This window comes from Myotis davidii, unplaced genomic scaffold (assembly GCF_000327345.1).
Source record: "Myotis davidii unplaced genomic scaffold, ASM32734v1 scaffold223, whole genome shotgun sequence".
Taxonomy (NCBI): domain Eukaryota; kingdom Metazoa; phylum Chordata; class Mammalia; order Chiroptera; family Vespertilionidae; genus Myotis; species Myotis davidii.
Window position 1 is genome coordinate 910,141 of NW_006294609.1, and position 26,663 is coordinate 936,803.

Sequence of the window (26,663 nt, forward strand, 5' to 3'; positions counted from 1 at the left end):
AGCGCCGGGAGAGGGCGGGGCCACGGGGCCCACCCGAGGAATCTTCGGTCCCCCGATCTTTCCCTTCCCTCCCTAGACCTTGTGAAAAAGCCACCCCTGCGAACTCACTGTGCGGCCAGGCCCAGGGCAGGAAGGGAGCTGGGGGACAAGAGCGCGACGCACCAAAGTCTCCCTTGTCCCCAGCGCCTCGGAATTGGCCATGGGAGGGTGTCCCACAGACAACCCGGGTCAAGGCCGCCTCTGCTGCACTGCCCCCCTCGCTTCCCGAAGCCCTGTGGTGCCCAGTTGGATGGCCAGCCTCTTCTGCACACTCAGTGCAAAGCCTGCAGTGGACGGAGCAGGATGCTTCAGGCCTGTAGATAGACTCGGTCTGGACCAGAGGCCTGGGCTGAGGGGGTTCTTGTAGGAATGAATTGGAGAGATGGCAGGGAGATAGAATGGCCCAGCCATGGGCTCCCCCAGAATGTGGGGGTAAAGGCAGAGGAAGCAGGTGGAGAGCCCCGGGACAGAGACCCTGCAGTCCTTGTCAGGGGTTGAAAGGGTCTAGGGAACCTGCTTGAGAAGGCTGCTGGATCAGAGGGAAAAGTGCAGAGGGCGGAGCCCCCGCTGGAGAGGGCTCCTGCATCCGGAGAGCAGGGGTGACAGCACAGAGCAGAGCAGGGGCAGCAAGTAAGGAGGAAGGGGAACAAGAGTAAGAGGAACAGGGCCCAGGGGGACTGCCAGGAAGAGAAACTGGGTCTGGGAAGTAGAGGGGTGCCTGCTGCTTTGGAGGATGACAGGTCCATGCCCAGGACCCAGGGAGCAGGGTAGGCAGGCAGGTCTGGGGATGGAGCAAGGAGAGCAGCCAGGTCCCGGTAAAGATGACCATGTGTTTTGAGGACTTAAGAGTTGGCAGGAGGCCCGGAGCAGGGAGCAGGTAGCTGCCTTCTCTTGAGACGCAGGCTGATGCAGACCCCCTGAGGGAGGAGTGGCGTCTTTCCTTAGCTATGTGGAGGCCTGTCAAGGGGGAAGGTAGGACTGAAGGAGGAGGAGGCTTGGAACAAGGGCCACCAAAAGGCCCCAGCCTGAGGACACACCTGGCTGGCTGAGCCAGGGGCCTGTCCAGGGCAGGCTGTCAGAGGGCGGAATGGAAAGCAGCAGGTAGGGGGCTTCTGAGGTTAGGGCCCCTCACTCAGTCATGCTGGTCACAGTTGGGTGGACTGGAAGGGCAAGTCCGCTGCGATCACAAATGCAAACACTTCTTGGAGACAAGTACACTGGCCAAACCAGTTCTGGGCAGTTCCTCCTGGACATGACCCTCACCTCAGCAGTGTCCTCCCAGTACCAGGGCCCCTCCCAGGGGGGTCCCCATTGGCTGCCACCAACAGAGGCCAGCGGAGGTCCATGTGGTGGTAGTGACGCCCAGCGGCCTGTGGCAGCCCTGGTCCCTTCCCAGCTTTAGAGGCACAGACCCCAGGGCTGGAAGCACTCACCCCAGCTGGACTGAATTCATGAACAGGCACTTCAGACTCCATCACCTTCTTCCCCTTCCCTCACAATGGCTCCGTGCCCCCAAATTCCCACCTGGGAACACCACAGGACAATGCCTCCACTCCTGAACGTCTCAGATCTCTACTCACCCCATCTCTATACCAACCAGTGTAGTTTTCCTAATCTCATATCTGGCTGCCCCCGCTGCCTGCAGAACACGGACCATCCCAGCCTTGTCTCATTCAGACCCACAGCCCCCTGCATGTGTGCCATCGCGGCGAGATCTGGTGTTGAAGGCAGGGTCCATATCTGTCCCAGACCCACCACACCGCTATCTGAGAATGAGAAATGCGGGTGGAATGAATGATGGTCCATGTGCCTGGCCTGATGCCAGGTGATTATCAGGATGAGGAAGTTGTGGTACCCTGGTACCCCCCAGACCAACACACAGGCAAACTGTGGGAGCCTAGAGCCCAAGCTGACCAGTTCTGGCCAGGATGGCTTCCTGAAGGAGGTCTGCTTTGAAGGATGAGGATTTTATAGGCAGAAATGGGATGAACAACAAGCCAAATGAAGGCATGAATGTAGGGCCCGGGAGCCTGGGCTGCTAAGGCCCATGGGCAGGAGGTGGGGGAAGTGTTGCCACAAATGCCAGGCAGGGCCCCAAGGCTGCAGTGGCAGGGCCAGGCTGCTGCCCAGCTTTCAGGATCTTTTACCCCAGCCCATGCTCACAGCGTCAAAGACCTCCCTCTCATCCCCTGAGACCAGAGGTCGCTTGTAAAGTTATGGCCAGGCCTTGGTGGCTCTGGGTGGGGAGACAGCACCAAGCTTGGGACATACTGAAGATAAGGGGTGGGGAAAGCATTTCAGGGACTTTCCTTCCCAGAAACCTCTGGGGTCTGCAGAAACTGCTAGCCTGGCCTGTAAGGTGGTGGCAGACAGGATGTGCTGGGTCCTTACTCTGATCCCGTGTTCTCATATTCACCCTCGGGAACAGGGGAGAAGACACTGGAGAATGTGGCCAGCCTGTCCCCTTGGAAGTGACCTGCCAGGGTCACACTGAGCTTGCCACCCTGAAGTGGGGGTGTATGAGGTCACGTTGGGGTTAGGGAGTGGGGGCATGTTTCCTCAGGAGCAGGCAGCAACCCCCACACCCCAAAGTCCTTAAGGAATCAAAAAGGAGAACCCAAAGCAGCTGATTCCCTGTCCCTCTCCACATGCCTTCCTCCCATTACGTAGCTCACACTGCCTCTCTGCTCCCCTCCCATCCATGACATAGCGCTAGTCGCGGCAGGCTCTGGGCAAGGCACCAAGTAAAAGAGAAGGCTCAGTGGTCTCTAAGGCTGGGAGAGGACCGAGCCCTAGGAGTCACAGATCCCGCGGGCGGGGCGGGTTTGCTGGTGCAGAGCCTGGGCAGGCAGGAGCTCGTTCAGGTGGACGCTCTGATGTGCAGAGAGGCCCATCCACTGCACCAGGAGCCGATGTGCTAAGAAGTTAACGCACTTGGCGAACCTGTAGGAAGTGCAGCTTCCCACTCCCGTCACACATTGGGATCCAGGAAGTGGGAAGGAGCCCATCCTGACAGGGCTTCCCTCCCCAGGCACTGCAGCCCCCTTCCTGAACCTCAGGATGAGCTTTATTTGGGGCCCAAGTATTGCCAACTGTTCAAAGAGCTACTCCTCAGAGAAGGCACTCCAGCAGACAGGGGACCACCTGTCACCGACTAGGGCGGTCTCTAGGTGGCACCCTTCTAGCTGGTGAGTGTACTATGCTCTTGCCTTTGAGACAGGATTTTGGCCTCCCACTGCCAAATCCCACACCAGAGCGGTATTCCCACCAGTAACGTTCACCCCAGAAGGGAACTGGTGCTTCCCAGTGCTGCAGCCTCGGACAGGTTGTGAAAGAAATTGAGGCCACAGCCACAAGAACAATTCATACCTTTTGTAAGATGATTTATTTCATTTATCAACAACATGGGGTCAGAAAAGCCCAGCTGTAGGGGATCCTCTTATCACTAGAACCAGTCTCAAGCAAGCTTATGCAACTCTGCTCCTTCTCCAGTCCTTGGGAGCTCTCAATTGCCCTCTTGGTTGCTGGGTAGGTGAGGGGCCCACCCTACCCTTGCCCACAGAAGGGGGTTCAATATACCTCAGCCGCCTCAGCCGCCTCACCCAGGCGCCAGTGCCCAGATCCCTTGGGAGGACACCTTCTCAGCCCAGCAGGGACCAGAACCAGGGAGGCCAAGACAGCTGGTGACAGCACACCCTGGGAGCTGAGGAGCAGCAGGCCTGGTAAACCCCTTCAGGGACCAGAGCCTTCCTGAACACTTCCCCCTGCACGGTGATCCACAGCCGATCTACAGAGCCCCACAAAGACCTGCTGCAAGCTGGCAGATAGGCTGATGTGAAGGGAGGGTGGCAAGAGCCAGCCGGCTGGGGTGCAGAAGGAAGGTTCTCAATGCCCTGGGTAAAGTGCTCTGGCCTGGGCTGCCCTCGGAGCTCCTGCCACCCTTCCCTTCCTGTTGACACCAGCCCCAGAGCCCTAATCTTCGCTGGAGTTGTCAAACTCCTCCCAGTCAGACACACTCATCACCTCCGAGGCGAAGTCCGGGTCGGCCTGCGGGTCAGGGGTCCCATAGGACGGCTCCAGGAGCAGGGAACGGGGCAGGGTGAGCACACAGGCCGCCAGGCCCGAGATGGAGTTGTCCAGCTGGGGCCCCTCCTCCCAGCAGTCCTTCTCCACGTCATAGATGTGCACGTAGCCCATGCGGCTGCCACGGTTGTGTGAGCGGCCACCCAGCACATAGATCCTGTTGTCCAGCACAGCAATGCCAGGCTCACCATGCCCCGCTGGGAGCGGGCAGACAGATGACCACTGCCCGGATGTGCAGCTGTAGCAGGCCACCTGCAAAGCCAAGGCCCGGGTAAAGCTGGGGCACCTGCTGGGACAGGGCTGCCAGCCTGGCCGAGGCCAGCTGGGCAGAACAGCACTCTCGGCCAGACCCGGACTTAAACCAAGGCTGAGGGACATGTAGGGCTGTGAGCAAACCCTGACCCATGGAGGAAGGGCTTAGGGCCAGTGTTTAAAACATCCTGTCCAAGGGCCAGACTAACACTCTGTCCCATCTCCAGGGCCCTCAGTCAGCTTGTGGCCTCCAGTGTGTGGGTGTCTTCCAGTTGGCACGCTGTTACTTTCCATGGTCTGGTGGTACTGGTTCTCTCCCCTCCATAAGACTGAAGATGACTGAGGTCCTACGTTATATCATTACCCCCCGCCCCCAACCCTACCCCACCGACAGCACCCTACACCAGGTGGAGGTGCAAATAAAATATGGAAATAGCTACTGCTAATGACCCTCAATGTTCTCTTTTCTCAAAATTACCCCAAACAGTAAACAAATACACGGGAAAATGTTCAACCTACTAGTAACTCAAAAAATGCAAAATAGCCTGATTGGCGTGGCTCAGTGTTTGAGCACTGACCCATGAACCAGGAGGTCAGGGTTTGATTCCCAGTCAAGGCATATGCCCCGGGTTGTGAGCTCGACCCCCAGTGTGGGGTGTGCAGGAGGCAGCCGACCAATGATTCTCTCTCATCATTGATGCTTCTCTTTCTCCCTCTTCCTTCCTCTCTGAAATCAATAAAAACATATTTTTTAAAAATGTAAAATAAATGGTCAGGAAAAATTGTCAACTGTTAACCAGCAACCATAACCAAAACCCATAAAACCAAATGCTGGTGAAGATGTAGTGAAGCTATACTGCTATGCACTTGTCAGACAAGCCAGAAAAAAAGTAATTTGGCAATATGTATTAAGAGCCATACAAATCTTACCTTTTTAACTTAGTAATCAGCTTTGGTTCTCCAGCTAGAATATGCAGAATACTGGCCCTCCAAAGGCCATGTCCTAATTCCTAGAACTTGTGTTACTTAACACAGCAGAAGGGACTTTGCAGATGTGATTAAGGGTGTGAACATGGAGAAGGGAGGTTATCCTGGTGGAACCACTTGGTTTCACAAGCCCTTGAAAGTGGAAGGGAAGATGTGATAGGAGAGATGAGAAGAAGGACAACCTGCCGTTGTTGGCTTTGAAGATGAAATGGCCCCGTGCCAGGGAATGCAGAGGTCTCCAGAAGCCGTAAAGGGCTTTTAGCTGACAGCCCGAAAGGAAACAGGGACTTCAGTCCTACAACCACAAAGAACTGAATCTGCCAAAACCCTGAGCAAACAAGGATATGGAAAATAGGTATGTTGCTTTAAGTTGTGAAATTTGTAGTGATTTTCATGGCAGCAATAGGAAACAAATACACTAGAGTTCAGTTGGTCTCACCACTGGGGGAAGGAGGTTGTTTAAAAAGAGATTGCTGAGCCCACCTCCAGAGCTTCCTCAGCTCATCTTGGGTGGGGCCGGAGAACCTGCATTTCTAGTGCATTCTAATATAATGTGAATGCTACTGGTCTGGGAACCATACTTTGAGAACCATTGCTCTAGCCTAAGGAAATAATCCAATATACCGGAAAAGCTCTATAAAGCAAATATTACTGATTATGTTATTGGAACAGTTAAAACTTAGACCAACCCAAATGATACACTAGTCTGAAAGAATTCTGCACAGCCAGCGAAGGAGGGGTACGTATGGCTATGGAGATCAAATAGTAACTGGAAGACATCCTCGATGAACTTCAGCCAGAAGTAGAATGGGAGGTTCTTTAACTATAATTGGGTGGAAGGACAAAAATAGGTAGAAGGACAAAAAAATAGTGGCATGGGGCTGGATTGTGCGTGTTTTTCTTCACCCTTCTCCATTATTTGAAGGTTCTGCAATGTGGTTATATTAACTTTACAATTAAGGTTTTTAATAATAAAAAAAATAAATGAAACTATTCCAGATGATTATAATGGTAGGCACATGTCATTAGACATTTGTCCAAACACACAGAATGTACACCACCAAGAGTGAACCCTGATGTAAACTGGATTCTGGATGATAATGATGGTCACCGTGTGGGTTCATCAACTGTAACAAATGTCTCATTCTTGTAGGGGATGTCGACAGTGTGTGTGTGTGTGGGAATGGGGCTAATATGGAAAATCTCTGTACTTTCTGTTAATTAAAAAAATTTTTTTAGAGTAGTTTTAGGTTTATAACAAAATTAAGAAGGTAAAGAGATTTCCCGTATATGCCCTGCTCCCACATATGCACAGCTTCCCTCAGTATTAACAACCCCTACATGTGACACATTTGTTACAATTGATGAATCTATACTGACATATAATCACCCAAAATCCATAGTTAGGGCTCACTCTTTTTTTAAATATATTTTATTGATTTCTTACAGAGAGGAAGGGAGAAGGATAGAGTTAGAAACATCGATGAGAGAGAAACATCGATCAGCTGCCTCCTGCACACTCGCTACTGGGTATGTGCCTGCAACCATGTACATGCCCTTGACCGGAATCGAACTTGGGACCCTTGAGTCTGCAGGCCAACGCTCTATCTATTGAGTCAAACCGGTTAGGGCAGGGCTCACACTTGGTGGTGTACATTCTATGGGTCTGGACAAATGTCTAATGACATGTACCCATCATTATAATATCTTACAAAAGTATTTTCATACTTTCAAAAATCCTCTGTGCTCTATCTAGTTTCTGTTCAAATTTGCTACAAACCAAACTGAAAAATAAAATCATTAAAAAATTTTTTTGCTGGAACCTGTAACTGCTTAAAAAAACAACAACACACCAAAAAAAACAGCCCTAGCTGGTTTGTCTCAGTGGGTAGAACGTCAGTCTGTGGACTGAAGGGTCTTGGGTTCGATTCTGGTCAGAGCACATGCCCGGGTTGTGGGCTCAATCCCCAGTAGGGGGCTTGCAGGAGGCAGCCGATCAATAATTCTCATCACTGATGTTTCTTTCTCTCTCTTCCTCTCTGAAATCAATAAAAATATTAAAAAATAAAAAGGAGGCACATGTTACAAATAATTTTTCATCCATAACAATTGGAAGGGGCAGAATAACGTGTGTAAGGCAGCCCAGCCGCACTTACCTGGTGCACATCCCTCCTGTTGCCAGTATCATTGTTGCTGCCCCCGATCACATACAGCTTGTCCAGGAGGGTGGCCATGCCGTGCCAGGCCCGCCGCACAGGCCCATCCGCCAGAGCTTGCCAGGTGTTGCTGTCTGGGTCATAGCAGTGTGTCTCCCTTAGGTAGTCCTCCCCTCTGCGGCCGCAGGTAATGTACATCTTCCCCTCCAGTGTGGCGCCAGCATGGGCATACACCTACATGGGCCACCAAGAGAACAGGGGCAGATGGGGAGGGGGCAAGAGAGCAGTGAGGGAGGGCAGCCAGTGGCCTTTGCCAAGGCTGCTCCTACCCCTCAACTGCCTGACACTTCCTGGCTTCACTGATTTCCTCTTCACATTCAGATAAGAAAGCTCCCTGGATTTTTGCTGGACGTACTATCTAGACACCCACACATGTCCTTTACCTAATGGGGAATGATTCTACAGAGCCTGAGCTTCCACAGGGGAAGAATGGAATCTGTCAGTTCTGGGAACCCCTGACCCACCCTTCATTGCCTACCTCCACCTCTCCCCATTCCCAATGGCCAGCCAATCCTCCAGACCTGCTGACCCCGCTTTCAAAATATTTACTTGCAAATGATGGCTGGTACAGTGAGGGGAAAAGTGAGATGCAAAAGTCAAAAAATCAAACACCACGCCCTGGCTGTGTGGCTGAGTTGGTTGGAACATTGTCCTGTATATTGAAAGGTTGTGGGTCTGATTCCCCGTCAGGGCACATACCTTGGTTGTGGGTTTGATCCCTGGTGGGGCTTGTACAAAAGGCAACCAATCTATGTTCTCTCTCATATTGATGTTTCTCTCTCCCTTCCCCCCTAAAATCAATAAGCATACCCTCAGGTGAGTATTAAAAAGAATAAGAAGAACACCAAGAGTAATTTTTAGCCTAGCCAGTGTGGTTCAGTGGTTGAGCACTGACCCAAGCACCAGGAGGTTGCTGGTTCGATTCCTGGTCAGGGTACATGCCTGGGTTGCAGGCTCATTCCCCCGTGAGGGGCGTGCAGGAGGCAGCTAATGGATGTTTCTCTCGTTGATGTTTCTATCTTTCTCCCTTCCCCTCTAAGTATCAATGAAAAAAATTTTTTTAATGTTAATTTTAAGTTATGGGATTGTGTGTGGGAAGAGAATACACCACCCTGCCTTTAATTTTGGCTCTCCACCTTTCATGTGCTTTCCATTGTGCCCAGCCAGCCCCCACCACAGGCACTCCTCACGCTAGTCACTCCTGCCCAAGGACCTCCTATCTCATAGCTACCACATGTAAGGCCAACCTGCTGTACCAGTGGGTCCCAAGGTAGGGCACTGTGTGTTTTGGGGGAGAGGAGCCCCATGAGGTGTGAAGGTTGCAGGGTTTGGTCCAGGGAGAGTCACTATGCAGGGTGGCATAGACAGAGTGCAGACCAAGGGACAGAGCAGTGGGCATGTCTTCGCCCATCAATTGTGGAGAACTAGGGAGATTTTGGGTTTTTTTTTAAAGTTAACTCCATTTTGATGTAAGTGTAGATTTGCATGTAGGTCTAAGAAATAATAAAGGCCCCATGTATCCTTCACTCAGAGTCCCCAGTGGTAAGAGCTGGTATAAGTACAACACAACCAGGATGCTGGTGTTGGCACAGTTAAAAACACAGGACATTTCCATCTTCACTAGGATCCCTCCTGTTGCCTGTTCATAGTCACACCTATTGCCTTCCTGCCCTGAACCCCTTTAGTAACCCCTGGCACCACTAATCTGCATTCTCCACATTGTCATTTGTTGTCACTATTTTTAATTCTTGCCATTTTGAGAGGTGGTCTTCTCACTGTGGCTTTAATAGACATTTCCCTAACAATTAATGACGTGCTTGTTTGCCATCTGTATTCCTCCTCGATAAAAGTCTTTTGCCTTTTTTTTAATGGGTCTATTTGTGTGTGTGTTTTACTGGTTAGTTTTGAGAGTTCTTTATATATGTTAAGTAGTCCTTTGTCAGATATGTGATTTGCAAATATTTCTCCCATTCTGCAACTTGTCATTTTAAAAAAACGTTTTCATTGATTTTTAGAGAGAGGGAGTAGAAGAAACATCAATGTGAGAAACAGATTGGCTGTCTCCTGGATGCCCCCTACTGGGGATCGAGCCAACCACCCAGGCATGTGCCCTGGCTGGGACCTCTTGGTTCACCCGTTGATGCTTAACCATTCACTAAGCCACAACAGCCAGGCTTACTTTGCTTTTTAAAAAGATTTTTAGCCTGGCCAGCATGGCTCAGTGGTTGAGCATCGACCTATTAACCAGGTGATCACTGTGCAATTCTGGTTGCAGGCTTGTTCCCTAGTAGGGAGTGTAGGAGGCAGCCGATCAATGATTCTCTCTTATCATTGATGTTTCCATCTATCCCTCTCCCTTCTTCTCTGAAATCAATAAAAATATATTTTAAAAAAATTTGCCCAGCTGGCATGGCTCAGTGGTTGAGCACCAACCTATGAACCAAGAGGTCACAATTCAATTCCCAGTCAGGGCACATACCCAGGTTGCCGGTTCTATCCCCACTGTGGGACATGAAGGAGGCAACCAATCAATGTCTCTCTCTTGTTGGTGTTTCTCTCTCTCTATCTCCCCCCTCCTATTCACTCTCTCTAAAAAAAATCAATGGGAAAATATCCTCAGGTGAGGATTATATTTTAAAAAGACTTTTAATTGATTTTTAGAAAGATGGAGAGGGAAACATCAATGTGACAGCGAAACCTTGATAGGCTGCCTCCTGCACACCCTCTACCAGGGATTAAGCCCACAAGCTGGGCATGTGCCCTGACTGGGAATCAAACTGGCAACCTTTTGGTGCACAGGACGATGTCCAACTGAGCCACACCAGTCAGGGCTATTTCTTACTCTTCAATTTGCATGCCTTTATTTTCTTTTGTTGCCTTATTTCACTGGCGAGAACTTCCAGGACTATACTGAATTAAGAGCGGTGAGAGCAGATATCTTATCCTGTTCCCCACTGTAGGGGAAAAGCATTCAAATCAGTCTTTTACCATTAAGTCTGTTGGTAACAGGATAACTATTGTGAAATGTGTTTTTCTTCATTGTCTGATATGACCATATGATTTCAATATGGTGAATTACACTAACGGACTTTCAAATACGAAACTAGCCTCCACCCCTATAATCAACCCCATTTGGCAATGGTGTGGTGGTTTGTTTTGTTGTTTTTTGAGTTCTATTTGCCACTATTTTATTAAGGATATTCATATGTATATTTATAAGAGATCTTTCCCCCTTTTTGGTACTGTTTTTGTCAGTTTTGGTATCAGGATAATATTAACTTTATAAGATGAATTGGGAAGTATTCTCTCCTCCTTTCTGGGAGGGGGGGGGAAATCACACAGAACTGGTGTCAACCTTTCTTTAAATGTTTGAGAGAATAAGAATTCTCCAGTGAAATCACCTGGGCCTATAGTACACATTCAACAGTATGTATAGAGCTATTCAATTTATCTGTTTTATGCTGAGCAAGTTGTGGAGATTGTAGTTTTTTTGAGGAATTAGTCCATTTCATCTAAGTTGTCAAATTTACATGTATAGAGTTGTTTGTATTATTCCCTTTTGACATCTGCAGAATTTGCAGGCATGCCCAATTTCATTCTTGATATTTTTAATTGTCTTCTCTCTCTCTCTCCTTTTTTTTTTGTCAGTCTTTTTTAGAAGTTTGTCAATTTTATTGATCTTATGGGGGGGGTGGAAACACAGTTCTTTGGTTGATTTTCTCTACTGTTTATCTGCTTTTAATTTCATTGGTTTTTGCTCTTTTTATTACCTCCTTTCTTCTGTTTGATTTGGATATACTTTGCTCTTCTTTTTTCAGGTCGTTGACGTAGGAGTTTAGATTACTGATTTGATAATCTAATGTATGCTCTTAGTGCTACAAAATTTCCTGGTGGAACAACTTTAGCTAGGTACAATAAATCTTGACACATTGTCTTTTCATTTCATTCAGTTCAAGGTATTTTTATTATCCCCCCTTGAACTATGGATTACTTAGAAGTGTGTTGCTTATTAGTTTCCAATAGCCTGGTCAGTTTACCTCCAAACTATACCTCAAACCCATCTATCTTCTTCCTTCTCCAATAGCCTCCACCCTAGCACAGAACTTCTGTCCTTGCTCCTGCTCCTCTAACTCCTCTTCTCTTCACAAGCACTTTCCCTTTCTCAGAATAAACTATGAAGTCCCCTCCTGGCCTACAAGGTCCTTCCTCCCTCAGTCTGACATGTCGTCAAATGGACCCTCCCTAAATAGTCTATCTAGATTTGTCCTGCCAAAGCCCCCGCCCTCAACTCCCCACCCCAAGCCCTGTTTAGCACAACCTCCTCTTAATTTCCTCATCGCACTTACCACAATTGGGAATTATTTTACAGATTTGTTTAGTGGTTAGGCTGTAAACACCATGGGGGAACCTTTGTCATTTCTTGTCCTCATTGCATCCAGGTATTAGAAAAAGGATAGGTGAAAAATAAAAAAACAAAAAACAGAAAAAGGGTAGGTGCTTAATAAATAGTTGCTGAATAAATGAATGTATGAAGTAAGGAACACTGGCAGTCAGGAAGAAGTTAACTAAACTGGTGGTCGGTGAGGTCCAAAAGGTAGGCGACCGCTGGACTAAAGGCTAAGGGTGCCCCTCTGTGGCCAGACTGGAGAACCGCAGCTTCCCAGACAAAGATGCCTCAGGCTCCTCCCCCACACATCGCTCACTCCCATCTAGCACCCTTGCAGGGAGGAATTCAGTTCATCCTCATCCACCAGGTCTCAGGGAGTCCTGCTATTTCCATGCAAAATCTGCTCCTTTCTCCAGAAAGGGGTAGAGAGTATCCTTCTAGAGGGGCTCCCTTCCCCAAAGAAGCTGAGGAGCGAGGAGCATGCCAGCTTTTCCTGCCTGAAAGGAATCATGGTAGGAGACCCTGACCTTGGAGAGGAGCTGCACTCACCAGGGAGTCCCCTAGCTCCCAAGAGTCAAAGTCTCAGGCCGTTGGGGACTGCGGAAGGGTGAGAGAGAAAGAGGGGATGTGTGGAAAGAGATTCAGGAAGGCAGGAGCTCCTTTCTGCCAAGGTCCCAGAGCTAGTTCAGCAGAGCCCAAGGCAGAACCCCACTCATCCCCCATGCCATCCCCTGCTTCTGAGGTGCTCAGGGATCCCCAAAGGTGTATAACAGATGCTCTGAAAATTACAATGCCGATACCAACAGGGTGCATACCTGGGACTTGGGGGATCAGTTAGCCTCTTCCTAGCCCTGGGATCTCATGTCTGGTTTTGGGGCCAGGATCCAAGTACCCCAAAACCATAGGACAAAAGAGGGACCTCCCTAAAGCAAACATCTCCAAAGTGGAACAAACCAAGGTTCTGTGTAGGAGGCACATAATCTAAAAAAACAACAACTAAAAAAAACCCCACAACTTCAAAATTAAAATTCTCACGTGTTTTTGGCGTTTTAAAGGCCCCACCCTCCAGGGGACCTTTAGAGAAGTGTGAGGCTTCTGAGCCTTCATCTCTCTTGTCTAACATCTCTGGACACATCCTAGCTCATCTCAGCTGTGCTAAAGGACAGATGAGGGGAAGGTTTCTGTCTGCATTTGAACTTCAGGATTAAAGTAGCTTCCCAGGGCCAAGGTGGCAAGACAAGAAGGGGTGAAATTCTGGGGAATGCAGTCTGGGTGCTTGCTGAGGGTCTCCCCAGGTAGTTGGCAGAACCTCAGCGGTCCCCCTCCTGCTCTCAGTGCAGGGTGCTTGGAGGGATGTGGACTCAGCTCACTGGCCCTGACTCCCTGGCCAGGTCTTTGGCTCCTTCTACACACCCCAGAAAGGAGCGGGTGGGAAAAACCCCTCTTGGAAGGGCTTCTTTACCTCCCTCTTGAGCGGGGCCACATAGGCCCAGGTGTTGGTGGCAGGGTCATAGCGTTCCACAGCACTCAGGTCAGTGTGGTAGTCCCGGCCCGCCACTGCGTAGATGAACCCGCCCACGACACACACACACAGGTCGGCGTGCTCCTGCTGCAGGGACTGGATCTGGAACCAGCGGTTGTGCCGCGGGTCATACCTTTTGAGGGGACATGAGGACAGCACATCACTGACAGGTGAGACAGCACCTCCTGTTCTGCCCACGTCCCCTAAACCCTCCCATCATCTGCTTCCACACACTAGCACACACCCACTCATAGCCATGGCAGCAGGCTGATGCACACCTGGGAGGTGTGGCAGAAGCCGCCTGGGTTTCTGCCCATGAAGCTGGTCCCTTCCAGGTATAACCTCTGGTATGGTTCTTAGCCCACTCTCCTATCCACCCCAGGCTGACCAAGGGCTGTTCTTACAGCCACCTCGATCTCACCCCATGGCCCCCATAGCCCTGCCCCCATTCATTCAGGATGACCATGAATTGTGGATGGACACAACAGCCTCCTAGCTTCTAGCTAACACCAACACTCCCTCGTGGGTGGTCTGCTCGAGCCTGCCCTGTGCACAGTGCCCACACATGCTCATCACAACCACCTCTTCATCTCTTCATGCACCTCATGCTTTCCCAACCTCCCCAACTGGAGTGCCCTCTCCACTTCTCAAGGTCTCCCTCTCTGTGACAGTCAAGGTGCTATCTCCCACACTGGACTGTGAGTATCAAGAGGGTGGAGTCCTCTGGGATTCCAGGTCCTCCCATGAAGCTGGAGGAGTCAGCCTGGCCTGCAGGAGCACTGCTGGGCCAACTCTGAGGAAAGCTGACCTCTACTGAGTTACTACTGAGCCCCACCACCATGTGAGCAGGTAACAGTTACCATAAGTTGTTCTGACATGGAGGCCACTTTCACACCCTTTTCACTGGAGAGGCAGTTGTCCCCAAGTCACAGCCTTCATGCTCCTTCCTTCTCATCAACCTTTATCAAAAAGTCTAGTCCCCAAGCAGCTTCATCCTGCACCCCTGGGCAAAGCCCACCCCATCCCTCTTCTGCCTTCAAAGGGCTTTGAACTCTCAACCTAGGTGATCTCAGACACTCCAGACCAACTAACTATAATCCTTTCTTTCTCCTGCACTTTGGACTGCCTACACTGTGACTGCCTCCCACCCATCTCCAGCTGGCTATTCACTTGTCCTAAATGGAACCCCATGCTTCCTCTATCCATTGATCCTATCCTCACCAGCAAAGCTCCTGGTCACACTCCAAAATCCTAACACTGTAGCTCAGGCCCTTCAAAGCCCAAGTCCATACCCAACGTTCCAGCCCCCACAGCCTGACCCAGGCTTGCCCCACTTCCAGGGGGCCTCCTATTGCCTCTATCCCTTCTTTCCGTGCCCCAGGCCTGGTGTTCTGCAGGGCCTATGTGGTGTGTTGTTTGGGTGAACACAGATGATCACAAAGCCGAAAGGGCCCAGGGCCCTGTGCGCCTGAGGCCCAAAGCCCACTCTTTCACTGACTGCCATCTGGCCCTTTTCCCTGAGCGCCCATCCACCCAGGTGCCTGCCCTTGAGCTCCTGCATCTGGAGCCTCCTTGCTCAACGGCCAATGCATAGATATAGCATCTTTCAGATAAGTGGTTTTATTTCTACACAGGAAGATGAACTCCAAAGAGAATAAGTCAAACTTCAGGTTCTGAAGAGAGTGAATAAAGTTTTCTTTGGCCTGTGTCATACGCGGTTTGGTGAGGAAATCAGATGCATCCTTTGCCCCAAAGCACAAGTTAGGCACGTTCTGCAGCTGATTCTTCCTACCCTGCCACCCAGGAATTCCAGGAAACAAGCTGTCTCGGGAGTAAGGGCTACAGGAGACAGAACATGCATCTGGGTCACACACTTCTGCCCGCTTACTTGGGTGCATCTAGGCATCAGTTTTACTCTAGACATTCACTCAGTCTCCGCACCTGTCCGATAAGGTGATGCGATCTGCCTAGAAAAGCTATCATGAAGGATCATAAAGGACAGCATACATAAAAAGGGTCCTTGTTAACCTGAGGGAAGTTTGTAAAGGACCAAGGTTCACATCTGTATTCCTAGACCTCAGCGTAGCACCTGATCAAGGTACATCATGCACTGTCTGCTGAATAAATTAACGAAGGAGGAAGATTACTAGCAGTGAAATCATTCCTTCTCTCTACAAATATGCACTGGCCACCCAACATGGATCAGCCAGTGCTCAGTGCTGGGGATCCAGAGGGAAACTCAAGACAAGGGCCCTGCTTCCCATCAGAGTGGGAAACAAGCTGAAGAGAACAGAGTGAATAGTGCTCAGTATAATGCGGGTACCACAAATATAATAATAATAATAATAATAATGATGATGTAAGGAAAGTGATCCACCTGGCAGCAAGGTCGGGGGAGAGCAAAGCTCTCACAGCCTCCTGAGAAGGTGACATTTGAGACATGAATGACCAGAGGCACAGCCAGGTGAAGGTCAGGCTGGGAACAGGTAGCCAGTTCAGTCCAGAGTGCACCATTCAGAGGCCATCAACTAGCTAGGATGGTGCCTTCTACTGCCTTTCCTGTGCACGACACTCATTCATGTACATGTCTCTTTTTCCCTATTTCAAACAATTTATTTATTTATTTATTTACTTTTCCTCTTCAACTGAGCGCACAGCTTCTGGAGGGATGCACATGGAGCAGTGAGGGAGGAAGGGGACACCAGCCAGATCAGCCAAGACAATCCTAGAGATCAAGGAGGTGACAGATGTCACAGCCAGATCGCCCTCACATCCTCTTCTTCCCTATTCTGAGCCAAGCATAAGTCAGCACCTCCCACTAGAGTGACACAATACCTTCTAGATGCTTCTGCTTCCTTCTGGTCTCCTGCCCTCACAGTTTCCTAGGCAGAGTTCACTTGGATTTGTGGTTTCAGATTTAAGGACACACACACACACACACACACACACACACCACATCAATAATTTAAAGGCACCAAAGAAAAAGTCTACTAAATTTAACAAGAAGCACAGTTTCACTGATTTCTTATCTCCCCACTGTGTCCTAAATTCCACATTTTCCTCTTTATTGGATTAATATTCCACTTTGTTAGAATAAATCCCCAAGTGATATTTTTTTTCTAATAAAAAATAAGCTTTATTATTACCAGGTAAGGCATGCTGTCAGTTTTCAGAAGCCCAGAGCTATGGGAAAGGTGCAAACACAGAAGGTCAATACTAAAGATGCAATCAAAGAAAGAAACAGTGGTATCTTGGAGGCAAATACAATTTGCTCCAAAAGAGGTAACTTTTTATATAGTTTCTGCACCAATGCTTTAAGATATAACCTGGGAAGTCGCTAGCTCCTTAAAGTGCAAACCCTAATTTACTGCAAAATCTTGTTTTCTTATATTCTGAGAGCCTATAGGTTCAAAGGCTGGTGAAATAATGGAAGGGGGAAGGGGAGAGAACCAAACTCTTAGATCAAATTAAGATCCATCTTCCATCTAGCAGCTTTAAGAATCCACTGGGAGAGCCCTAGCCAGTTTGGCTCAGTGGATAAAGCGTTTGCCTGAGAACTGAAGGGTCCCAGGTTCGGGTCAAGCGCACAAGCCCGAGTTGCCGGCTCAATCCCCAGTAGGGGGCATGCAGGAGGCAGCCAATCAATGATTCTCTCTCATTATTGATGTTTCTATCTTTTTCTCCTTCTCCCTTCCTCTCTGAAATCAATAAAAATATATTTTAAAAAATCCACTGGGAGATTAGGGAAACATTCGCTCTGTAGTGATGACAGACCCCAGGACCCTCCCCGACACCTTGCCAGATGCTCTGAACCCCATCCCCTGTGCTGCCTACTCCCACTAGGCAGGTCTCACAACCCCACCTGTCACAGCAATCCATTCCTGAGTGAAGTTTGAGGCTGTAGTTATCAATCACAGGGCTGATATTAGCATTTTCCAAGAGTCCAGCTTGGGTCTCATAGCACATGTTCAAGAAAGGGGAATTTAGACCAATCTTGTGTGAAACTGCATGTAACAGGACAGACTATGGGCTAGTAGCCCCCCTGCAGGCACACAACCACCCTACCATGAGCTGAGGGCTGGAGACCATGATTTACAGGTCTGTGGGTTGCTCAGCAGGGAGATCTGACCTTGGCTCTCCAAATGGGAAGCTGAGCACCCTAAAAAACAAACTTCGAGGCTTGGCTAGAACCTGATGCTGCCACACCCACTGGGGACGGCATTTGGTATGCATGAAAGTATTGCTTCCTGGCTTTGGGTCTCATCAGTCTAAAAAGGTAATCACTTCCAAGCCCAGGAGATCAGCAGTGGCTGAGGAATGGTCACCTCCACCTCAGTCCTGGTCACCATGCTTCTGAGAGGCAGAGCCAGGCCAGACCCCACACCTCCCTCAACCCAGAAGGTAAAATCATGGACACGAACTTGGTCTGCACCCAGCTCACAGATGCAAGAAGCAGTTGGAACTCTTGCTCTCCCTCTGCAGCACCATCTTTCAGTTTGTGCAGGTAGAAACTTCCCACAGGCATCAAATCCCAAGAAATCAAACCAAAGTATAGTGGATGGGACCTGAAAATCTAATGGCAGCTGAGGCATTGGGGATTTAAATAAATTTGTGGAATCGCAGCCTCATAGACTGACAGAGCTAAAGCCTCCTACAGATCATGGCAGTCCACAAAACCCCCCTCAGAAAACTGCCTCTTCCGGAGACCACTCTGCTGATGACAGGACAGAGGGTAGGTGTAGGGGCAGGGATTTGGCAAGAGGCTCAGCGACGCCTGTTGCCTTTCCTGCATCCCTGAGCTGAGGACTGCACACTCAGGGGAGCAGTAGCAACAGGAAGTCATGCTCCACTATTAGCTTGTGGTCAGAAGAGCAAAGCAGATAGGCAAAGGGAAGCTGGGACGAGTTGTGTCAAAATTCGAGAGAGGGCAAAATGGAAGGAGCAACTGCCTGTCCATGCTCCCAGCTCCTAAATCCCCTCCTTCTGAGGCCTAACCGCCCTTCCTGCCACAGGCTTCCCTCCCCTGCACTCAGCCAAGTGCAGAGTCACAACTTAGCCCCTCACCGACAAGACAGCAGGGTGTGATCCAGGGTGAGTATGCTCCTGAGAAGGGGACAAGAGCGAAAGAAAGCAATCCAGGTCCCCTTTTCCTATGTCACCGCCATCTACATTCTCCAAATTAACCTGAAATTTGTTCCGCAAAATAGGGGTATCCTAACAAGCACAAGGTCAATATAAAAGGCTGATCAGCCTGGTCAGTGGCGATGTGCCCATGCAGAACCTCTCCCTAACCAGCCCTCTGAGCTAGTGATTCCTACACTACAGCATCACCCACAGTAATATGGCCCAGGGTCCCTTCTTACCTCCAGCATCGGGACTCAGCGCGGAATCCCTGCACATTGTTGTCCCCTCCAATCAGATACACAAAGTTGTTGAGCACTGCGATGCCCTGGTTGGACATCCGGGGGGCCAGGGAGGCGGTGAAGTGCTTCCACTCTCCCAGCAGGGGGTTCAGGTACTTGGCCTGGTCACTGAGGACCGTGGATGGTGTGGAGTGAATGCCCCCAAAACCCACAACACACTGGAAGTCTGACCGCAGCTCTGTCTGTGGGCTCTGTAGGCTGGGCTGCAGGCTCTCGTTTTGGTGATACATGAGAGCATTGGCCACTGTGTCCCTTAGTGGGCTGGGGTCCAGCTTGTCATGCAGCCGCTGGAGGACCTCGGGTTCCATTAGGGGAAATCGCACTGTCTCAAGGAGCTTGGGGGGTTCTTGCAATGAGATCTGGTCTGCTTGCACCTGCTCCAGGGTGTAATGGTAGAGCAGGGCACCCTCATACACCTCGGTCTCGCAGGAGACCTCCAGGCGGTTGCTGCTGAGGAGGGAGTAGACCTTCTCCAGAGGAAGCTGGCGGTACTTGTCAGTCCTTGAGAAGGCCACAAAGTTTTTGAGGATGTAGGTGTCCAGCTGCTTGGTCAGACGGCTCAAGTCAAATAGCTCTGCCAGCCGGTAGACATCAAGGATGTTCTCCTCATCCACCCAGGACACGAGGAAATCACAGCAGAAGTGGATGATTTCTGGGATCTGTGAAGACAACAGACTCATTCAAGCCTGGGAAACTGTCTGGGCGCAGAAGACAGTGACAGTAGTTACATGCCTTACGTGGCTGTCCTCTGAAGCTGGTTCCTGCTCCCCCTGGCCCTCTCACCACCCCCAACCTATCCTGGAGCAGAGGCTGGTGCAGCCACTTTCCCCAACACTAGAGACAAATGGGGTTCACTGCAGATGGACTGGATTTAAATCCTGGGCCAGAAGTGATCTGCAGAATGCTCTGAACCTCGCTGAGCCTGTTTGCTTATCTATAAAACTAGAGGCCTGGTGCACGAAATTCGTGCATGGGTAGGGTCTCTAGGCCTGGCCAGTGATCAGGGCTGATCTGGTTCCCTGCCTCCTCCTTCCCTCACTCCCTCAGCACCCACTGCTCCACTGGTAGCCTGCCATGTTCTGTATCGCCCCCTGGAGCAATTGAACTCCTGGTCTCCTGGTCGAACTCCCAAGGGGAATATTTGCATATTAGCCTTTTATTATATAGGATAGGGATAAAGTAGAAAGGAATTATTTCAAATGACATCATGCCTAGGAACTCCCTGGCACAGAATGGACCCCTGATATATGTCAGTTGCCTTTTAGATCAAAAGTACTGGATCTCCAGAAAAGCTGGAAGCTGCACAATGGCCATGATGTCCACTGTCCCTGGTTTGGAATGCACCTGGGACCTCCACCCCAACCCCCAGCTCCTTTCTACCACAAACCCCACAACTGGAGGCCCAGCCAAAGCTTCAGGCCCAGGAAATCTGCCCACTCCCCCAAGAGAAAGGCCCCAACCTACCCACATACTAAGAACCACCCACAGGCCCTGGCTGATATGGCTCAGTTGGGTGTCGTCCTGTGCACTGAAAGGTTTCATTTCCTGGGCCGGGCACATGCCCGAGTTACAGACTTGATCCCAAATAAGGGCATGCAGGAGGCAGCTGATTGATGTTGTACTCTCACATCAATGTTTCTCTAAAAAAATCTAAAAAATTAATAAAAAACCACCAGAGGGCATTCACAAACACCCACCCAGCACTCAACCTGACCCAGAGTTCTCTCTCTTTTTTTTTTCTGACCCAGAGTTCTTGAAAGGCTGAAAGCCTTCCTGCAGGATAGAGGCCGGCTCAACTCATCATCAAGAGGGTTCTCCGGTGGCCTGAACCTTCCCTTTCCCAACTGTTCAGAAGACCCAGGGGGTTGGAGTGAGGGCAAAAGAGAGGATGACACTAAGGTGGGAGCTGAGAATTGGGCCACAGGGTTAAAGGACACCAAACCCTTTAACCAAAGGGTGATTAGATAACCAATGAATGACAGAATAAAGGAGACAGAGAGAAGGGATCTAGGAAAAGCTGCCCAGGGATTGCTAAATTCTTTAGGAAAATAGGAATTTGAAATTTCTCTAAAAACAGGATCACCTCACTTTTTCAGCATCATTAACAAACTGACCAGTGCACAAAGAACAATTCTGCTGGCACCTGAAGCTTAAACATTTATAATGGTTTTATTTTTATTTTCCAAGTGATATGTTAAAGAGCTGAATGAAAACCTGCAAAGTTCCAGGCACGTATTTCCCCAAATGGAATGTCCCCGGGGTGCTCTGTTGGGTCATGAAAGTCTTTACTCAACCACAGTTCCTCTCTTAGCCTGAACTTCCGCTTTGCTTCTTCTTCCTAAAATGCTACTTCTGATTTGTCATGAGCAGGACACCAAGGACCTGGGTAGAAGTGAAAGCAAACTGCCCTCAGTGGGCCTGGAGAACCAAAGCCTCCTACAGAAGGATTGTGTTGCCTTCTCATTGTCAGAGCAGTGGGCCCTCTGCTGGATGGAATCTCACAGAGGAGTCACCTCAGGCCCACCGCATGAAGGAGCCCCACAAGGGGCTCAGAGGAGGAAACTCATTTGCCAGGGGTGACTCAGTGGCGGTGGTCTTGCTGGAATTCAGACACAGGGCACAGCATGTGGGGGGTGGGGACAAGTCACTAACAGCTGGTGGCTACATGAACAAACATGATCTGATGGGCCTATGGACTTGGAACTGTTATGCCAAGTATAACTTGCTTTAAAAACATTATTGCACAGCCCTACCTGACTTGGCTCAGTGGCTAGAGCATCGGCCTGAAGACTGAAGGGTCCTGGGTTGAATCCCAGTCAAGGGCACATGCCTGGGTTGCGGGCTCAATCCCCAGTAGGGGGCATGCAGGAGACACCCGATCAATGATTCTCTCTCATCATTGATGTTTCTATCTCTCTCCCCGTCTCCCTTCCTCTCTGAAACCAATAAAAATATATTAAGCCCTAGCCAGCTTGGCTTAGTAGATAGGGCATTGGCCTGTGGACTGAAGGGTCCTGGGTTCAATTCTGGTCAAGGGCACATGCCCGGGTTGCAGACTCAGTCCCCAGTAAGGGTCATGCAGGAGGTGGCCGATCAATGATTCTTTCTCACCACTGATGTTTCTATCTCTCTCTCCTTCTCCCTTCCTCTCTGAAATCAATAAAAATATATTTTTAAAAAGTTAAAAACAACGACAACAACAAAAAACATCATTGTATAGAAGCCCAATACATTAAAAATAAAACAAAACAAAGCTGGGCTGCTCAAGATGAAGTGGGGGCTCCCTCTCCCTTACCATCCCCAGAATGGCCCAGAGGTATCAAGGAGTACTGGCCAAACCTGTCATAGTGGTCTAGGGAAACGGCAGATCTCTGAGCTGATGGGTGGGAGAGGAAAAGAGGCATTTTGGAAGATGGTTTGGTATTGGTCTGCATGAGGGATTCAAAGAGAAGGCAGGGACCAGCTGGAAGGTACAAATGGAGAGGGGAAGGCCAGGACAAAGGTGAGGACGTGGAAACAGAGAACAGAGATAGCTAGCTACAGGTAATATTTACAAGGATGACTTGTCCAAACATGGACACAGGGAATGAAGATGGAAGAGCTCAAGGAGCCATGGAAGCTCTGGCAGAATGGTCATGGGACACAGACTGGGACGGGGCAAGAGGAGTATGCAGTGAGGAGGAGACAACGCTGACAGTGAGTCCCTGGGGAGAGAGCTGAATATGTGACTTAGGTGTTGTAAGAACTGGATGAGAGTTCCCAAAGCAACACTGACCAGGATGTGGGAACAGAAGAGATCTCTGAATAAAAAAAGCTGGGGAGCCCTAGCTAATTTTGCTCAGTGGATAGAGCAATGACCTGAGGACTAAAGGGTCCCAGGTTCGATTCTGGTCAAGAGCACATGCCAGGGTTAGGCTCAATCCCCAGGAGGGGGAGCGCAGGAGGCAGCTGATCAATGACTCTCTCTCATCGTTGATGTTTCTATCTCTCTCCCTCTCCCTTCCGCTCTGAAATAATAAAATAAAAAAAAAACACAAACAAACAGGTGAGGAAATCCTTCTGCCACCTGCCGCTCTGAGGATAATGGCACAAGGAGCTCAGGGTAGGGCCTCCAGATGCCCTGAGCAGGCTGGTTTTCCTATGACTTGAGTTTTTTCTGACTGCCCCAAATATGCTCTGACCTGAAAAAAGGTGATGATTAGTGGGTCAGAGTGGTTCAGTGGTTGAGTATCGACCTATGAACCAGGAGGTCATGGTTCGATTCCTGGTCAGGGCACATGCCCAATGTGGGTGTGCAGGAGGCAGCTGATCAACAATTCTCTCTCATTATTGACTCTCTCTCATCATTGACATTTCTATCTTTCTCTAACTCTCCCTTCCTCTCTGCAATCAATTTAAAAATATTTTTTAAAAGCTGAGGTTAATGAATTTAGTGTAGCATTTCACTTCACTTTCAAGAAATATGGGAAGAGATGTCTCTCAAGCCCAATCAGGCTGCCTGATGGACAGCTCTTCATAAGAGCAAAGGCATGTGCAGGCCCAGCCTATGTACATGCACCAATATTGCCAAGAGTCAATGTAGTTTTCTAAAATGTGTATTACACTGTCAAAGCCTCAGAAGACTTTTTTTTAATTCTGTAGGAAAATAAGTATTTAAAGTTCAATAACAAAGGGGAAAGCAGTGTCAGATCAACGAGACAGTGAGTCCCTGGGGAGAGAGCTGAATATGTGACTTAGGTGTTGTAAGAACTGGATGAGAGTTCCCAAAGCAACAATGACCAGGATGTGGGAACAGAAGAGATCTCTGAATAAAAAAAGCTGGGGAGCCCTAGCTAATTTTGCTCAGTGGATAGAGCAATGACCTGAGGACTAAAGGGTCCCAGGTTCGATTCTGGTCAAGAGCACATGCCAGGGTTGGGCTCAGTCCCCACGAGGGGGAGCGCAGGAGGATGGGCAGAAAGGGCCTGAGGCAGGCTGGTTGCCAAGCACTACCCGGGGCTCCCACCCCACTCCACTCCACCTTACTGCCTCGTGTGCTCACCTGCCTGACCCACCCTCATGCCTGTGCCTGGCAGGCAGCCAGGGAAACCACACCTTGCTCCAATGAGGTGAGCCTCACCTGAAGCTGGCAGGCGGCAACCAGCGTCTCCTGGACATTGCTCAGGCTGAGCTCCAGCTCGGAAGTGTATATGAAGTGCAGGATTTGGCACATGGCATTGTAGGACACACCGTGGATTAGGACCTCTTCCTGTTCCATTTCCTTCAATCCCCCAGCAAACATTCCTCTGCAAAGTGAAGACAGGAGACAGTGGAGTTACACTAATTGGGCCACCAGCCCAGGCTGCAGAGCATGAGCAGCGGGGCCAAGGAGCGGCTGACCCAGCACCACTGTGCGACAGGGCACTGGCTCAGTCTGAGCAGAGTCATCCCACAAAAGGCATCCACACGTTCCTGACCAAGTGTGAGCAACCATCCTAAAAACTACCCTGTGTCCCCGTTCGTGAGCCCTAGGGAGTTACACATGAGCCTCCTGGGGGCAGAGACCATGACTGGCTTGCTTTCTGCTGCATCCACTAAGTCTACTTCCTGAACCACAGCAGCAGCCCAGAGCATGTTATGAAAGAATGAATGAATGGGAGTCATCCCATTCAGTATATACTTACTGAGCACCTACTAAATGCCAGGTACCCTTCCCAGGGCAAAAGAGAACTAACAGTTAAGTACTGTGGCAAGATTCCTACATACAAAAAGTTTAATGCTAGGAAGAATGACAACAACAAAAAAAGGTATTTCAGATTGTGGGAATGCTGGGAAGGAACTCAACAGGACATATGATTGAGGAGAGCATGACTGGGAGAGTAGAGCAGGTGGAGAACAATGGGGGCAAGAAAGGCCCACTCTGAGGAACTGAAATGAGACGAGGCAGCATCTCCCCAACCGGGGTACAGGGCAAGGACAAGCTTGGCACACAGGCAGCCAGGGCAAAGAGGAAGTGAGCTGGAGGTAAGACACGGGCCAGGTCCTGCTACCCCCAGGGCAGGGTAGAGTCTAGATTTAAATCAAAGCATAATGAGATGCTGTCAGGGAATATTATGCAGGAAAATGGCATGAGCTGACTGACTCTTCAAGCTCAGGTGCTGTTGGCCAGAGTGGAAGGGCTAGAGGAGAGGTGGAAAGGTTCCACCAGACCTGGCAAGGGCCACATGGCTGGAGAGCTATAGTTGAAACTACCCTGGAGAGGACTGGAGAGAACATGCTGGCAGAACGGATCTAGCAGAGCACAGGAAGAATCAGGCCCTTGACTGGGGTCATGATGCAGCCAGCTGGGCAGATGGGGACTTGAGAGGAACAGGGTCAGAGAAGGCAGTGGGAGTCCTATTGTGGTACCATCAGTGTGATATGCTCTTGAGGCATCCCAGTGGAGAGTCGATTCAGAGGGAAGGGGCTGGTGGTCAGGGGAGGCGTCAGAACTAAAATATGACAACAACATAAAGATGATAGAGTAGCTATTTTTACATTTTTTTAACTTTTCAACTTGGTTAGTACACATACATAGTACAAGATTTAAAATATATAGAAGGGTGACAGCCTCTCTCTCCTCTGCTCCAGGCCATTAGGTCCCCTCCCCAGGGCAATACTAGTACTAGAGGCAGTCCACATATCTACACTGTTTTGAGTCAATATACCTTGGAAATGGATACTTATTGGTATATAAGGCTATCATAATTGATTTAACCCATTCCTCCTGGGGTACACTTGGTTTATTTCTAATCTCCCATTTTTTTCATCCAATGGAGGCCCTATCCCCATTTTGCACATGTGACTGTAGAATTAATTCCTACAGAAGCAATTGTTGGGACAAAGGCTTTATATATATTTACATGTTGATAGGACTGCCCATATGCTATCAATTTTATAAGGGAGAAACCTTATAACCAATGAAACTGGTAATCTCACCAAATGTTTAAGAGATGTGGCACTGAAAGACTGAGACGTAAACTGTTACAATGTCTTTTTAAAAAGTGTGTGTGGCCCTAGCCGGTTTGGCTCAGTGAATAGAGCATCGGCCTACGGACTGAAGTGTCCCGGGTTCAATTCCGGTCAAGGGCACATGCCCAGGTTGCCGGCACAATCCCCAGTAGGGGGAGTTCAGGAGGCAGCCGATCAATGATTCTCTCTCATCATTGATGTCTGAATCTCTCTCTCCTTCTCTCTTCCTCTCTGAAATCAGTAAAAATATACATATTTTTAAAAAGTGTGGAGTTCTCCGCGTGGTATCCACTCTTCCGAAATATCACCATCAAGAGTGTCATTCTTCCACTTCCTCAGAATGTGAAGGATTATTTACTTGATGATGGAACTCTGGTGGTTTCAGGAAGGGAAGATCCTCCAACATGTTCTCAGCCAGACAGTGATGATGAGGCAGAAGAAATACAGTGGTCAGATGATGAGAACACAGCCACACTAACGGCACCGGAATTTCCTGAGTTCACCACGACAGTCAAAGAAGCTATCAATTCCCTTGGGGGCAGTGTATTTCCTAAGCTTAACTGGAGTGCCCCAAGGGATGCATACTGGATAGCAATGAATAGTTCTCTGAAATGTAACACCCTCAGCGACATCTTTCTACTGTTCAAGAGTTCTGATTTCATCACTCGTGACTTCACTCAACCATTTATCCATTGTACTGATGATTCCCCAGATCCTTGTATGGAATATGAGCTTGTTCTTCGAAAATGGTGTGAATTAATCCA

At 49.3% G+C, this 26,663-nt stretch overlaps 1 protein-coding gene across 1 annotated transcript in view; it reads right to left on the reverse strand.

Moving 5' to 3' along the window:
- Positions 1-3,405: 3,405 nt before the first annotated feature.
- Positions 3,406-26,663, reverse strand: part of KLHL22 (kelch like family member 22) — a 24,856-nt gene continuing 1,598 nt past the window's right edge. The window contains exons 2-6 of the mRNA XM_006768839.2: positions 24,029-24,194; positions 18,850-19,568; positions 13,427-13,619; positions 7,518-7,751; positions 3,406-4,374 (exon numbers count right to left, since the gene is read on the reverse strand). Coding sequence (XP_006768902.1) covers positions 4,012-4,374; positions 7,518-7,751; positions 13,427-13,619; positions 18,850-19,568; positions 24,029-24,194 — 1,675 coding nt within the window. The 3' untranslated portion in view covers positions 3,406-4,011. The remainder of the gene's footprint in view (positions 4,375-7,517; positions 7,752-13,426; positions 13,620-18,849; positions 19,569-24,028; positions 24,195-26,663) is intronic.